The sequence below is a fragment of the Mobula birostris genome, chromosome 15 (genome assembly GCF_030028105.1).
Source record: "Mobula birostris isolate sMobBir1 chromosome 15, sMobBir1.hap1, whole genome shotgun sequence".
NCBI classification, from domain to species: domain Eukaryota; kingdom Metazoa; phylum Chordata; class Chondrichthyes; order Myliobatiformes; family Myliobatidae; genus Mobula; species Mobula birostris.
In genome coordinates, this window is record NC_092384.1 from 8,934,412 (window position 1) to 8,950,511 (window position 16,100).

Genomic DNA, 16,100 nt, shown 5'->3' on the forward strand with positions numbered 1-16,100 from the left:
CAGCTGCTGCCTGCTCATCAGATTTTCAACTGCAGTTTGATACTTTGTTTTTAGATTGTATGCATCCTAGTTGGCACTTCATTAAACTGGCTATCAGGAATCACAATATCTACATTGAAGGAAGGAGAGAGAACAGGGAGAGAATGCAGATGGGACAGCTTAAGACTATAAACGTAGGAGCAGAATTAGGCCATTTGGCCCATGGAGTCTGCTCCACCATTCAATCATGGTTGATTTATTATCTCTCTCAACCTCATTCTCCTGATTTCTCCCTGGAACTTTTGATGCTCTTACTAATCAAGAACCTATCAACCTCTGCTTTAAATAGACCCAATGACTTGGCCTCCACAGCCATCAGTGGCAATGAATTTCAAATTTGCTCTCCTCTGATTAAAGAAATTCCTCCTCATCTCCTAAAGGACATCCATATATTCTGAGGCTGTGCCCTCTGTCATAGACTCACTCCCCCTATCAAAAACATCCTCTCTGAGTCCATTATGTGCAGGCCTTTCATTCTTCAATAGGTTTCAACGAGATTCCCCATCGTTCTTTTAAATCCCAGAGCCACCAAACGTTAACCCTTTCATTCCCAGAATCATTCTCTTCTGGACCCTTTCCAATGCCAGCACATTGGTGGGAGTAAAACAAAGATTGGAATTGAGCCTTGTCTCATAAGTACTGTTGGGTAGCTCAATGCTGAGGGCACAGCTGAGGGCCTGGATGTCACCAAGTGTCCATGTGCTTTCCAGCTGACATCAGTAGTCAAAACCACACTCTGCTGCCCAGACGCGACTGGGCAGGCAGGGAGTGGATCACCTTCAGAACAAATAAGACCAGTTCCAGCAGCATGGACACCCCTCATCACTTCCCCCAACCTCTTTTAATGTGGTGAGCAGATGAATCTGGGTCAAGCTGAAAAATCTTACTATGTGGGCAAAATTCATTTCAAGACAACTCTGAAAAACAAAGCCAGACAGCTTGGTACAACAGTAGTGTCCACCCAACAGTACAACATTACATTGAAAGCTGCAGTTCCCACACATCCTTACTACCAGACAGAAACTGCACTTTTGAGACAATGGGTCTCAGTTTTAAGTCATTATCCAGTGCTAAATGGAGGAAGGTTCGCAAGCTTTGACGGTGGGTCTATGGCGCCATCTGCTGGATGAAAATTTCAACTTCCTGCAGTTGCTAATGTACTCAAAATGACAAGATCACATTCACATTCTTGAAAAGGCACCTCCAAAACAAAAACACATCACACCACTGCAGTGCAACAAAATAAACATGAAAACAAACTGGGAAGAAATATGTAGGTCTTTGGGTCAGCAGATGAAGAAACTGATGGAGGGAACTGTCAGGTAACTGCAGACTGGGATCCAGTGGCTGGAAGCAGATACCAGCTTGTTTGATGTGGTTCATTATCTCAGGTAAAACCTCTTCAGCTTGAAAGGATCCACAATCTCTATATGTAATGGATGCCAGGAAACTGGGAGAACTCCAGCAAAACTAGCTGTCATTTGCTTTGTATTTTCTTGTATACCAAGAAACACTTCAGGCAATATTTTTCCAAGTAGGTTTCCATTTTGCCCTTCAATGATTAGGTCAGAAAAATGAAATAACAGATTTCTTGTCCGATTTCTTTATATCTGCTAATTGAACACAATAAACGCTTAATCATTCTGAGTGTGAATCAATATAGCTCATCATCCCCGCCATCTCGACGTCCATGCAGAGGCTGCACAGAACGTCTTGTGATCTTCCAGTTCAGCCACCACTTCCAGCACGACTGTCCTTCTGCAGGGAACTCTTCATTCAGCTGACCGTGCAGCTGCCCTTTATACTCCACCACTGACCACCGTGCCTTACGCTGCCAGCCCCACTGATGCAAATCTTTACACCTACTGGGAAACCCACCTTTTCCAAACTGCAACCTCATTTTCCTGACCAAAGAATCTATTATTTTAGACAAGCTTCATCCTTTTACACTTCACTCCTTCCGAATATAGACGTGGTACTGCTTCCTCCAACTACCTTGCAATATAATACTATATACAGGCTCTCTCTGGGACACAAATGCCTGATTAATGGACACCAGTATACATAATCGTCCACAATGGTATTACATTCAAAAATTCAATGTGCTTAAGTGTCCCCACTTTTAGTAATTGCTCTTATTTATCAAGATATTCGCCAGTTACATTTACATGCATTAGGAATTTGCTATGGTGTTTTGGTACGATAAGCAACAAAAAACATTCAACAATTATAAAGAATAAATTATAAGAAAATAAGGTTTTATCCGGATAAAGAATAAATGTACACAAATATGTATATACCAGCATACATATATAATATAAACTGCATTATCAAACACAGTTTAAAGTGTTTACAGTGCAGTGCAGTGACTGAGGGTAATAGATAGGGGGTGTGCAGTGGATGCTAACTAGAATGGTTGATCAGATTAACTGCCTGGAGAAAGAAACTTTTAAGATGACATTGTTTTCACTTTACTAGCTCTGTAGTGGTTTCCAGCAGGGAGCTTTTGGAAAAGGTAGTTTTCTAGTTAGGTAATTATTTCTCTTCTGCCCATGTCTTTGTCCAAGACACATACAAGTCCTACGATGATGGCAGACTACAGCCAATGACCTTTTCTGCTGACTTAACAGTTGGCTGTAGTTTTTATATATTGTGAGAAGATGCTGCACCAAACCAGACAGCAATGGCTGATGTGAGGATGCTCTCTATGATGGCAGTGTAAAATTACAGTTTGTTCTGGGGAAGATGAAATTTTACCATTAAATTATCAGTGTGATGTACTTTTACTGCCACTCACTGCAACACTGAGAAGGTGCATTAACCACATCGAGAGATTTTTTGAGTTCTCTCCTACCTTACGGACAAAATCTACAACAAGAATCCATTTGTTAAACAGGGATGGCCTCTGTCCGTGCGCAAGAAGAAAGTAATTTCACAGGTAACAATAGGTTAAGAACCCAAGGGGGGAGAAAAACACTACAGGCACATATTAGTCCCACTCACCACCTAATCAGTCAGTAACGACAGCGATACCTGGTTAGCTCACCAACCCAACATTCATACTCAGTGCTTGTCCACTTTTTCAGAATCAGATTTATCACAGACATACGCTGTGAAATTTGTTGTCTTGTGGTAGCAGTACAGTGCAATACATAAAATATACTATAAATTATAATAAGAAATATGTATTAAAAATAAACATAAATAGTGCAAAAAGAGAGCAAAAATAGCGAGCTAGTGTTCAGTTCAGAAATCTGATGGAAGAAGCTGTTCCTAAAACATTGAATATGTGGCTTCAGGCTCTGTACTTCCTCCCTGATGGTAGTAATGAGAAAATGGCATGTCTTGGGCACTGGGGGTCCTTCACGATGGACGCCACTTTTTTGAGGCACTGCTTTTGAACAAGTCCAATATGGTGGGAAGACTTGTGCCCATGATGAAGTTTACGACCCTCTGCAGCCTTTTCTAACCCTATGCAATGGCCCCTCCATACCAGATGTCGATGCAATCAGTCAGAATGCTCTCCATGGTACACCTGTAAAAATTTGCTGGTCTTTGGTGACATACTAAATCTCCTAATGAAATATAGCCCCTGGTGTACTTTCTTTCTAAATGCATTAATATGTTGGACTGAGGATAGATCTTCAGAGGTGATGACATCCAGGAACTTGAAACAGCCCATCATTTCTACTGCTGATCCCCCAGTAAGGACCAGTCTAGGTTCCCTCAGCTTCCTCTTCCTGAAGTCCACAAACAATTCCTTGGTTCCACTGACGTTGAGTGCAAGGTTGCTGCTGTGATACCACCAAACTGTTTGTCTCAGATGGGCACTGATGAAGGAAACAATGAATACACCCAATTGTCCTGAGCATCCATAGGCCCTACTACATCCATAGACCCAGTACCAAGTAAGCAGTATTATAGCTTTCACTGTGAATGACCAGACAGTAAGCAAATGTGCCTCACCCCCACTCCACCACGCACAAGGAAAAGGCAACGTACAGCCCAGCAGTGCTATTCTTGCTGTTGTTAAACACAATAAGCAGGTGGTTAGAAAAGCATTCCTCTTTTCAAAAGAGAAATAATATAAAAGGAAATGATCTGATCAGGAGAGACAAAGAGAAGAGCAGATTCAGTCACAGGAATATTAATTATGTGACAATATAGTTTAGAAAGGTGAGACAGCATCTCACACTAATTTAAGAAATTCTCAATTTAGCAAATAAGACTAGTAGAGAATCTTTATCAATCAGAACATAGCACAGGAACAGGCCCTTCAGCATACAATGTTGCGCAGAACTAATTACATTAATAATCAAATGGCTAACTAAACTAAGACCTTCTGCTTATACAATGTCCATATCCTTCCATTTCCCTCACATTCACTTGCCTCTGAAAAGTTCCGAATGTCTCTGCCTCGACCATCACCCTGGGCAACACATTCTAGGTACCTACTACTCCCTGTGTAAAAAACTTGCCCCTCACATCTCCTTTGAGCTTATCCTAACTGCATGCCCTCTTATATTGAATTAGACATTTCAACACTTGGAAAAATACACTCACTGTCTACTCTAACTGTGCCCTTCATGATCTTATCAGATCTCCCCTCAGTCTCTGCTACTCTGGAGAAAACAACCCAGGTTTGTCCAGCCTCCAGTTATAGCATGCCCTCTAATCCGGGAGCATCCTGGTAAACTTCTGCACCCTCTCCAAATCCTTGACATCCTTCCCATAATGCGGCAACTGGAACTGCATGCATCCAGTTGCAGCCTAACTAGAGTTTTTTTTAAAGCTGCAACATCTTGGCTTCTGAACACAATGCCCCAACTATCCCCACCCTATCAACCTGTGTAACCACTGTCAGGGAGCTCTGAACTTAAGACTCCAAGATCCCTCTGCTCATTAACACTGTTACGGGTCTTGCCCTCAACAGTGTACTGTCTCTTTGCATTTGACCTATCAAGGTGCAACACTTACATTTGGCTGGATAAAACCCCATCTGCCATTTCTCCACCCATATCTGCAGCTGATCTTTATTTATTTATTATTTATTAATTGAGATACAACACGAAGTAGGCCCTTACAGCCACGCTGCCCAGTAACCCCCTGATTTAATCCTAGCCTAATCATGGGACAATTTACAATGACCAATTACCCTACCAACTAGTACGGCCATGGATTGTGGGAGGAAACCAGAGCACCCAGAGGAATCCCACGTGGCGATGGAGAGAACGTACAAACTCTTTACAGACAGTGGTGGGAGTTCAACCCGTGTCACCTGCACTGTAAAGCCTTGTGCTAACCACTACGCTACCGTACTGCCCCATCCAACTGTATTTTTCGCCAGTCTTCTACGTTATCCAAACCACCAATCGTCGTAACGTCTGCATCCACGAACCCCACCCATCTACTTTTTCATCCAGGTCATTTATATACAATCACGAACAGCAGAGGTTCCAGCTCAGATCCCTGCGGAACACCACTCATTACAGACCTGCAGCTCGAATAACTCCCTTTGACTATTACCCTCTGCCTTCTATGGGCAAGACAGTTCTGAATCAAAATGGCCAATCACCATGCATCTATTCTTCTGGATGAGAGACCATTTCAAACATATTACTAAAATCCATTCAGACAGCATCCACAGTCTACCTTCAACAATCACTCTCATCACCTCGTCAAAAAGCTCAATCAAGTTGATAAGACATGATTTGCTCCCCACAAAGCCATGCTAGCTGTCCCTAATTAGGTCATGGTTTTCTAATAAAGCGCAAACAATTACTGAGCATAGAACAATTGAGGCACAGGAACAGGGCCTTCAGCACACTGTACAAGCTTAAAGCAGTGAGTGACAGCAATGGGAAGGGGCTTGAGGTGGGGCATCAGACTCAAAGAAAAGGTGAAGACTGAGGGAGAAAAATGGCCTCTCTGTGAAGTTTCTATGATTATTTCAAGTGAAATTTAGAAATCTGGTATAAGCTACACTTACAGCTAACAAAACAATGACTGTTCCACGCATGAGCTACCTCTTGAAGGTACAAGCTTCCGAGTCAGATGTGAAACTGATGACAGTGTGGCCACCAGACACTAATAAGAACCAGCTCCCATTCCCGTTCACTAACAACTCATGGTCCAGAGTGGGGTTCGGTTCAACTCTGGCATACCTCGATGTTGGGTGAGTGTGGGGAGGTCTTCTTGCATTCACACCCCATTGTCTCAGCAGGGTGATGATTGATAATGGCAAGCTACCAGAGAATGAAAGCTAGAGAGACCATGTCAGTGTGAGACCCAAGCATGAACCAGACATGGATTACACTTTCTTCCAAGATCAAGGTCTCTGGTGGGAGGCTGAATCCCAGCCAAATTGGCAAAGCCTGCACAGTCCAGGATTTCTCCCACATCAAGAGACTCGGACAGCACTATGAGGTGCCACCCCCAGGAAACTGGCTGTCAAGTGTATTAGACAATATTAGTCACAAACAGAACACATGACAGAACTACTGGAAATGGATTGCATGGGAAAATTCCAGATTGGTTTGTCACTATTAAGACTACTTGCTCATTAAGAAATAAGCATCCTCAACTTGCATCCCCTTAGCATCAGCTATCATCTGGAAGAACATGTCCTGCATCCATATTAGAGCAATTAAGACCAACTGCTTTCTACTTCACTTGGTTATTTTACAGCACAAAATCAGTCCTGCTAGTATTAAAACTAACATACATGCACAATGCTGGAGGAATTCAGCAAGTCAGGCAGCATCTATGGAGATGAATAAAGAAACACTGAGTCTTTATTTCTCTCCATAGTCGTTGTCTGTCCTGCTGAGTTCCTCCAGCATTATGCATGTGTTAGTGTTATTCTGGATTTCCTGCATCTGTGGTATCTCCTGTTTATGTTGTTAATATTAAATATTCCTCAGGTGTCTCATAGCCAGTAGAATTTAGTAAGCTGTGGGAATTATTTCCTCATAATTCAGAATGCCGACACACGGAATAAAATGAGAGGTATTAATTTAAATTAAATTTAATGTCTATTCCAAATTGTCACTGTGTTCCACACTTTCCTCCAAACTGCTGAAGTAGGTCCTTCAAGTTGCTATGGAAACAAACAGCTGATAAAAAAGCCCTTGGGACAACATGCTCTTGCTAAATATCTACACTGAATGCAATTATCAGCAATTAGGCAGAACCTTTGCATGCCTTGGCTTGAAGTTAATCAGCAAAATGAGCAAGATTAAGTATCTTAATGACTCAAGAACTGAACTAGATTTAGTTGGGTTGGATTTTGAAAGCCAATTTGCCTTTCTCACCTACTGCATTTGAACCAATGAAGGCTGTTACGGTAAAAAGCATGGTGTGATGTGGTGTTGAGCAAGTTTACATTTTGCTGCTCCACTGCAAAAACCCAGTTTGAGTGCCTTGGGTTTGGGAATGGGGGCTTGAAACATTTTAAGTGCTAGAAGCTTTTCTCTTTGGAGTGAAGGAGGATGATTGGTGACTTAATGGGGGGGGGGGGGGTTACACAATGATAAGAAGCATAGAGAGTTCTTCCCAGGGCGGAAACGGTTAATATGAGGAGGCTTCATTTTATAGTGTTCGGAGGAAAGGTAAAGGAGAATGTCAGAGGTAAGTTCTTTTTTACAGAGAGAGTGGTGAATGCATGGAACGAGCTGCCATGGGTGGTGGTAGAGGCGGATACATTTAAGAAACTCTTAGATAGTATGTGGGTGGAGGGCTACATAGGAGGGAAAAGTTGGATTAGAGTTCAGCACAACATTGTTTCTGAAGGATCTGTACTCTGCTTTAATGTTCTATGTTCTGAAATACTGAATCCAATGGAGGGCATTTCAGCTCAGCAACACTCATAACTGTGTGCAGGACTCTGGAAAATCAGCTGGTAGGGGCAGAGGTTGGAATTACTGTTAAATACGTTTCAAACCACAGCCCAGCTGAACTTGTGTCACTAAGAACAAATCAAAGCAGTGCTGCTTACCGTCGGAGGAGTTCTTGCAGCTTGGGTCTGCATCAGTGTTGCCATCCTGTGGCAGCAGCGACACCTGATGGATATTGTCGCAGTCATCCTCAGGCAGGATCAGCTTCATCAGCGTCTGGTTACACACGTTTGCTACCTCTTTGATACCTAGTCTCCGGGTCAAGGAGCAGACACAAGAATATCATTAAATAGACATGATGGGTGGAAGGGACTGTTTTTGTGCTGCGCAACTCTCTGATTAAGTAGGACGAGATCGAGAAATTAAGGCTGAAATCATATGCAGGACAGTTCAGGAACCCGTGGTGTAGGGAGGAAGTAATGGCACTAGCAATTCTGAGGCTTGGACTGATGAGCTGCAGCCACAGATTCAAATCCCATCATAGTAGCCGGAGAATGCTGCATCAATAATAAGGATCAGAAATGCAACCATCTAATGAAATTGACCATTGGGAAGATGATTGCAGTTCCTACCTAATCTGGTCTTGTGTGCAGCCAGCTAACTCAAAAAAGAGGAAAGATAATTAATCAAACAGCTGGACTCTGGACATTGTTTTGAGAAACCTGTCTGACATCTGGGAACTGCAATGGTTGGCTCCAACAACTACAACCAACCGGGTGACATGTCAGCATTCATGGTTCCTCCTCAACTCCTGTATAGTTTTACTCTCTCTTCTAACTTATATATTTCCTGCAAGGACAAAGGGTTTGAAGGAAAATTTTAAAAGTCTCCAGGACCAAATTGTCCAGATGAGAAAATTTGAAGCAAAATCTTAAAATAACCAGGTCAGGTAGCATCTATAGAGAAGAACAACTATTTGAGACTGCTGAGGTCTTGACCAAGATCTTCATGTCATCTCCATATGAGCATTTGGATAATCATAAGGAACATTCACACAACTTTCAGCAGAGGTGGTCATGCTTCAAGAACTTGATTGAGATTTTCTTTTTGAGATTATGTAAAGGTGATTGAGGAAGGTAGAGCTGCAGATGTTTTCTACATAAATTATAGTAAGGCAGTTGACAAGGTTCTACATGGCAGGCTTATCCAAGAGGGTCCATGATGACTTGGCTGTTTGGATTTGGAATTGGCTTGCCCATAGACAACAGAGGCTACTGGTCAATGGAACATTCTGGCCGGAGGTCCGTTACTAATGGTTTTCCATCGAGATCCATACTGGGACCTCTGCTGTTTGTGATAACTTGGCTGAAAGCATGGATGAGTGGGTTAGTAAGTTGCCAGAAGGTACAATATAGGTGGTGCTGTGGATAGTGTAGAAGATCACAAAAGAACATAGGTTGGTTGCAGATATGGGCAGAGAAATGGCAGATAAGAATTTAATCCAGCTAAGTGTGAGGTGATGCACTTTGGGAGATCAATGTAAAGGGACAGTACGCTATTAATGACAGGACAATTAACAGAGCTGATGTACACAGGAATCATGGGTCCAACTCCATAGCTCCCTGGAAGTGACTGCATGGGTTGATAGGGAAGGTGTATGCCATGCTTGCCTTTATGGGTCAAGGCACTGAGCTCAAGAGCAAGAAAGTTCAGTTGCAGCATTTTAAAAGTCTGTTTAGGTTGCATCTGCAGAATTGCATTCAATCCTGGTCTCACCATTATTGGATGGGTGCAGAGGCTTTCAAGAGGGTGCAGAAGTGGCTTATCTGGATGCTGCCTTGATAAAGAGGGCATATGCTATGAGGAGAGGTTGGACAAGTTTGGGTTGTTTTCTCTAGAGCAGAGGCTGAGAACCAAACTGGTAGAGGTTTATAAGATTATGAGCAGCACAGACAGACAACTTCCATCATTTTCCTTTGGTTGAAATGTCTAATACTAGTGGGTATGCTTTTAAGGTAGGGGGGAGATGCAGGGCAAATTTTTGTTTAATACACAATGATGGATGCCTGGAATGCACTGCTGGGGCAGTGGTGGAAGCAGATACAATAGAGATATTTAAGAAGCTCTCATAGACATATCAATGCGTAGAGAATGGAGATATTTGGATAATTTGTAGGCAGAAGGAACTAATTTAGTTAGGTTTTAAATTTCTAATTTAATTCGGCCTGTTCTTCAGCTATACTGTTCTATGTTCAAGGTTAACTAGAATATTTCAGTTCCACAACCTTTCATCAAGAAACATAGAAAATAGGTGCAGGAGTAGGCCATTCGGCCCTTTGAGCCTGCACCGCCATTCAGTATGATCATGGCTGATCATCCAACTCAGAACCCTGTACCAGCCTTCCCTCCATACCCCCTGATCACGTTAGCCACAAGGGCCATATCTGACTCCCTCTTAAATATAGCCAATGAACTGGCCTCAACTGTTTCCTGTGGCAGATAATTCCACAGATTCACCACTCTCTGTATGAAGAAGTTTTTCCTAATCTCAGTCCTAAAGGGCTTCCCCTTTATCCTCAAACTGTGACCCCTCGTTCTGGACTTTCCCAACATCGGGAACAATCTTCCTGCATCTAGCCTGTCCAATCCCTTTAGAATTTTATACGTTTCAATAAGATCCCCCCTCAATCTTCTAAATTCCAATGAGTATAAGCCTAGTCGATCCAGTCTTTCTTCATACGAAAGTCCTGCCATCCCAGGAATCAATCTGGTGAACATTCTCAGATGTCTTTCCTCAGATGAGGGGACCAAAACTGCACACAATACTCCAGGTGTGGTCTCACCAAGGCCTTGTACAACTGCAGTAGTACCTCCCTGCTCCTGTACTCGAGTCCTCTTGCTATGAGTGCCAGCATACCATTCGCCTTTTTCACCGCCTGCTGTACCTGCATGCCCACTTTCAATGACTGGTGCATAATGACACCCAGGTCTCGTTGCACCTACCCTTTTCCTAATCGGCCACCATTTAGATAATAATCTGTTTTCCTGTTTTTGCCACCAAAGTGGATAACCTCACATTTATCCACATTAAATTGCATCTGCCATGAATTTGCCCACTCACCTAACCTATCCAAGTCACCCTGCAACCTCTTAGCATCCTCCTCACAGCTAACACTGCCACCCAGCTTTGTGTCATCCGCAAACTTGGAGATGCTGCATTTAATTCCCTCGTCCAAGTCATTAATATATATGGTAAACAACTGGGGTCCCAGCACTGAGCCTTACGGTACCCCACTAGTCACTGCCTGCCATTCTGAAAAGGTCCCATTTATTCCCACGCTTTGCTTCCTGTTTGCCAACCAATTCTCGATCCACATCAATACCTTACCCCCAATACCGTGTGCTTTAAGTTTACACATTAATCTCCTGTGTGGGACCTTGTCAAAAGCCTTTTGAAAATCCAAATATATCACATCCTCTGGTTCTCCCCTATCCACTCTACTAGTTACATCCTCAAAAAATTCTATAAGATTCGTTAGGCATGATTTTCCTTTCACAAATCCATGCTGACTTTGTCCCATGATTTCACCGCTTTCCAAATGTGCTGTTATCACATCTTTGATAACTGACTCTAGCATTTTCCCCACCACCGATGTTAGGCTAACCGGTCTATAATTCCCCGGTTTCTCTCTCCCTCCTTTTTTAAAAAGTGGGGTTACATCAGCCACCCTCCAATCCTCAGGAACTAGTCCAGAATCTAAAGAGTTTTGAAAAATTATCACTAATGCATCCACTATTTCTTGGGCTACTTCCTTAAGCACTCTGGGATGCAGACCATCTGGCCCTGGGGATTTATCTGCCTTTAATCCTTTCAATTTACCTAACGCCACTTCCCTTCTAACGTGTATTTCCCTCAGTTCCTCCATCTCACTGGACCCTCTGTCCCCTACTATTCCTGGAAGATTATTTATGTCCTCCTTAGTGAAGACAGAACCAAAGTAGTTATTCAATTGGTCTGCCATGTCCTTGCTCCCCATAATCAGTTCACCTGTTTCTGTCTGTAGGGGACTTACATTTGTCTTAACCAATCTTTTTCTTTTCACATATCTATAAAAGCTTTTACATCAGTTTTTATGTTCTCTGCCAGTTTTCTCTCATAATCTTTTTTCCCTTTCCTAATTAAGCCCTTTGTCCTCCTCTGCTGGGCTCTGAATTTCTCCCAGTCCTCAGGTGAGCCACTTTTTCTGGCTAATTTGTATGCTTCTTCTTTGGAATTGATACTATCCCTAATTTCCCTTGTCAGCCACGGTGCATTACCTTCCCTGATTTATTCTTTTACCAAACTGAGATGAACAATTGTTGTAGTTCATCCATGCGATCTTTAAATGCTTGCCATTGCATATCCACTGTTAACCCTTTAAGTGTCATTTGCCAGTCTATCTTAGCTAATTCACATCTCATACCTTCAAAGTTACCCTTCTTTAAGTTCAAAACCTTTGTTTCTGAATTAACTATGTCACTCTCCATCTTAATGAAGAATTCCACCATATTATGGTCACTCTTACCCAAGGGGCCTCTCATGACAAGATTGCTAATTAACCCTTCCTCACTGCTCAATACCCAGTCCAGAATAGCCTGCTCTCTAGTTGGTTCCTCGACATGTTGGTTCAAAAAACCATCCCGCATACATTCCAAGAAATCCTCTTCCTCAGCACCTTTACCAATTTGGTTCACCCAATCTACATGTAGATTGAAGTCACCCATTATAACTGCTGTTCCTTTATTGCATGCATTTCTAATTTCCTGTTTAATACCATCCCCAACCTCACTACTACTGTTAGATGGCCTATACACAACTCCCACCAGCGTTTTCTGCCCCTTAGTGTTACGCAGCTCTACCCATATCGATTCCACACCTTCCCGGCTAATGCCCTTCCTTTCTATTGCGTTAATCTCCTCTCTAACCAGCAATGCTACCCCACCTCCTTTTCTTTCATGTCTATCCCTCCTGAATATTGAATATCCCTGAATGTTGAGCTCCCATCCTTGGTCACCCTGGAGCCATGTCTCTGTGATCCCAACTATATCATATTCATTAATAACAATCTGCACTTTTAATTCTTCCACCTTGTTACGAATACTCCTTGCATTGACACACAAAGCCTTCAGGCTCACTTTTACAACTCTCTTAGCCCTTATACAATTATGTTGAAAAGTGGCCCTTTTTGATTTTTGCCCTGGATTTGTCGGCCTGCCACTTATACTCTTCACCTTACTACTTTTTGCTTCTACCCTCATTTTACACCCCTCTGTCTCTCTGCACTTGTTCCCATCCCCCTGTTGTGAACTAACCTCCTCTCTCCTAGTCTCAATTTGATTCCCACCCCCCAACCATTCTAGTTTAAAGTTACCTCAGTAGCCCCCGCTAATCTCCCTGCCAGGATATTGGTCCCCCTAGGATTTAAGTGTAACCTGTCCTTTTTGTACAGGTCACACCTGTGCCAAAAGAGGTCCCAATGATCCAAAAACTTGAATCCCTGCCCCCTGCTCCAATCCCTCAGCCATGCATTTATCCTCCACCTCATTGCATTCCAACTCTCATTGTCGCAAAGAAATTAGTTCTAAATGAATTGGGATCTGGGGCAAAAAAAGCAGAAGGAAATTTAACTCAGAAAAGTGCAAGGTGCTGCACTTTAGCAAGTTAAATCAGGCCAGGAATCGTGCAGTAAATGTTAGTGGCCCGAGAAAGTGTTACACGAGGGGTGATTGATAAGTTCATGGCCTAGGGTAGAAGGAGATGAGTTATTAACTTCAAACTTTCTGCATTATCACTCAAAGAGTTGAACTGCATGTGCTTTTAACAAGAGCATCTTGGACCTCCAGGTGGTCCACAGCAGGGGTGATTGATAAGTTCGTGGTCTTAAGTAGAAGGAGATGAGTTATACAGCTCTTCTTAGATGCATGTGCAGTTCAATTCTTTGAGTGAAAATGCAGAAAGTTTGAAGTTAATAACTGATGTACTTCTACCTTAGGCCACAAACTTATCAATCACCCCTGCTGTGGACCACTTTCTGGAGGTCCAAGACGCTGACTTCTACAAAGAAGGGAGCTGTATGCTCCACAACCGCTGGACTAATTGTGTAAATGTAGGAAAAATAAATATGCTAGGTTTTCTAAAATTGACTCTTTCTACTGTAGGCCATGAACTTATCAATCATCCCCCGCATCTAGCAGTACATAGTTCCCCAAAAGTAGCGAGATAGGTAGACAGAGTGGTTAGGAAGGCATTGGGGCATGCTTTCCTTCATCAGTCAGGGCACTGACTGCAGGAATCAGGTTAATATGTTGCAATGTACAAATCACTGGTCAGACTATGCTTGGGAGTATTACGCACAGCTCTGGTTGCACAGCTTTAAAGGAAGGATCACATTAAGCTGGAAAGCATGTAGAAAAGATTCATGAGAAGGTTGCCGGAACTGGAGGGCTTGAGTTAGAAGGAAAGAATGAATATATTGGGACTTTTTTCCACTGGAGCATAGGAGGTCAAGAAGTAACCTTATCATAGGGTAGGGGAGTCTAAAACCAGAGGGCACAGAATTAATGCGAGAGGAGAAAGTTTTAAAAGGGAGCCAAGGAAATCGTTTTCACACAGATGGTGAGGGATCTATGGAATAAGCTGCACAGGAAGTGGTACAGGTGTGTAGAATTACGAAGTTCAGAAGACATTTGCAAGTACATGGATAGGAAAGACTTAGAGAGATATAGGCCATATGCAGGCAAATGAGACAGGCTCAGGCAGATTTTTTTTGTCATCATGGACGAGTTGGGTGAAAGGGCCTGTTTCCATGCCATATAGCTCCAAGACTCTTAAAGATGCAAAGCAGGATCGGGATGGAGTTGTTCATGGCAAGAGGGAGAGAAAAATGAAAATCTGCCATGGTTCAGGCTGGAGAGCAGCAGCACATAGAAAGAAACAACTTTGAACAATTATTCGAAATTACCAAAGAAATACAGTATAAAAGGAGTCTAACATGAAAATAGTCATTCACTGAATCTGTTAGCCTCATAAACTGGGAGTAAGGGAACTATAACTGAGCAAATGGTACTAATTCTTTAATGCTTCAACTAAGAAGCAACTTCCAGTCTAGGAAAGAGTGAAGGAAGGGTTTTATTGAAGAAAGGTAGCCTGGACAACATACACAATTAATGGGGCTCTAAAATTAGGTATCTTCTATGGGAGAAATGGATCAAATTTCAGTATGCAATTAAAGAGCAGATCAAAAAGGATAAATAAAGGATTAAATTTTACTTGTTAAACTCCCAACAAAGACAGTGCAAAAACAAGCTGACATGTTTCTTTGCACCAAACTCAAAGCAGTCAAAATTTGTGTCAGATAATGTTTGCAGTTCAAAAGATACTCTTCTTCCTGTCATCATAGGAGAGGCAAGGCAGTACAGCAGTCAGAATTCCTGAAGAATAGGGCAGCATCACACGGCCAGCTAACTGAATGAACTCCCTCATCCACGTCATTGCAGTCAGCTGAATCAAATCATCTGTGAGAAGAGCAACAGAAGCAGTTTAACCACAACTTGTAAAGTACTGTGACCCTGTGAGACACATAACAAGAAACGTGACTGCAAGTTCGGGACTATATGTTTGCAGTCCCAAACTGCACCAATATGAGAGGTGGCTCAAGCACTAACCAACATTTCAAGAATATTGAACACCCAGGCAAACATAATAAAAACAAAATTCCCTGCATCAAGCAGGTGCTGAAGAGGCCGCTGATTAACTAATGAATGTAGCTTGTACATTGGTAGATTAATGTATCCAATTATGAATTTGAGACAATATTTGGTGTAAATCAGAATAGCATTATTTTAACTAATTAAACCAAGCAAAATAAGCAATAATTTATGTGAATAACTTATACAAGAAACAGGACCAAGGTGATCCAACTTATTTCACGCATGTGCTTTCCACCAAGACACTTCTCCCAGACATTACAGATTTAAACCCTCACATTGGCTAATTCATGCAAAATGCAAACAAAGTAACATTTATTATCAAAGTTATGTATATGTCACCATATATACTACCTTGAGATTTGTTTTCTTGCTGCACTTACAGGGAAATAAAGAAAGATAACCGAATTTATGAAAACCTACGCATAAACAAAGACTAAACAAAGGAATTTGAAATTAATTAAACTCCACAACATGTGA

The 16,100-nt window shown here is 42.2% G+C and overlaps 1 protein-coding gene across 4 annotated transcripts in view; it reads right to left on the reverse strand.

Moving 5' to 3' along the window:
• Positions 1–16,100, reverse strand: part of vac14 (vac14 homolog (S. cerevisiae)) — a 468,264-nt gene that overhangs the window by 386,457 nt on the left and 65,707 nt on the right. For all 4 annotated transcript variants that reach the window (XM_072279307.1, XM_072279308.1, XM_072279306.1 and 1 more), the window contains 2 exons: positions 15,294–15,428; positions 8,036–8,182 (listed from right to left, as the gene is read on the reverse strand). In XM_072279307.1, the coding sequence (XP_072135408.1) occupies positions 8,036–8,182; positions 15,294–15,428 (282 nt within the window). The remainder of the gene's footprint in view (positions 1–8,035; positions 8,183–15,293; positions 15,429–16,100) is intronic.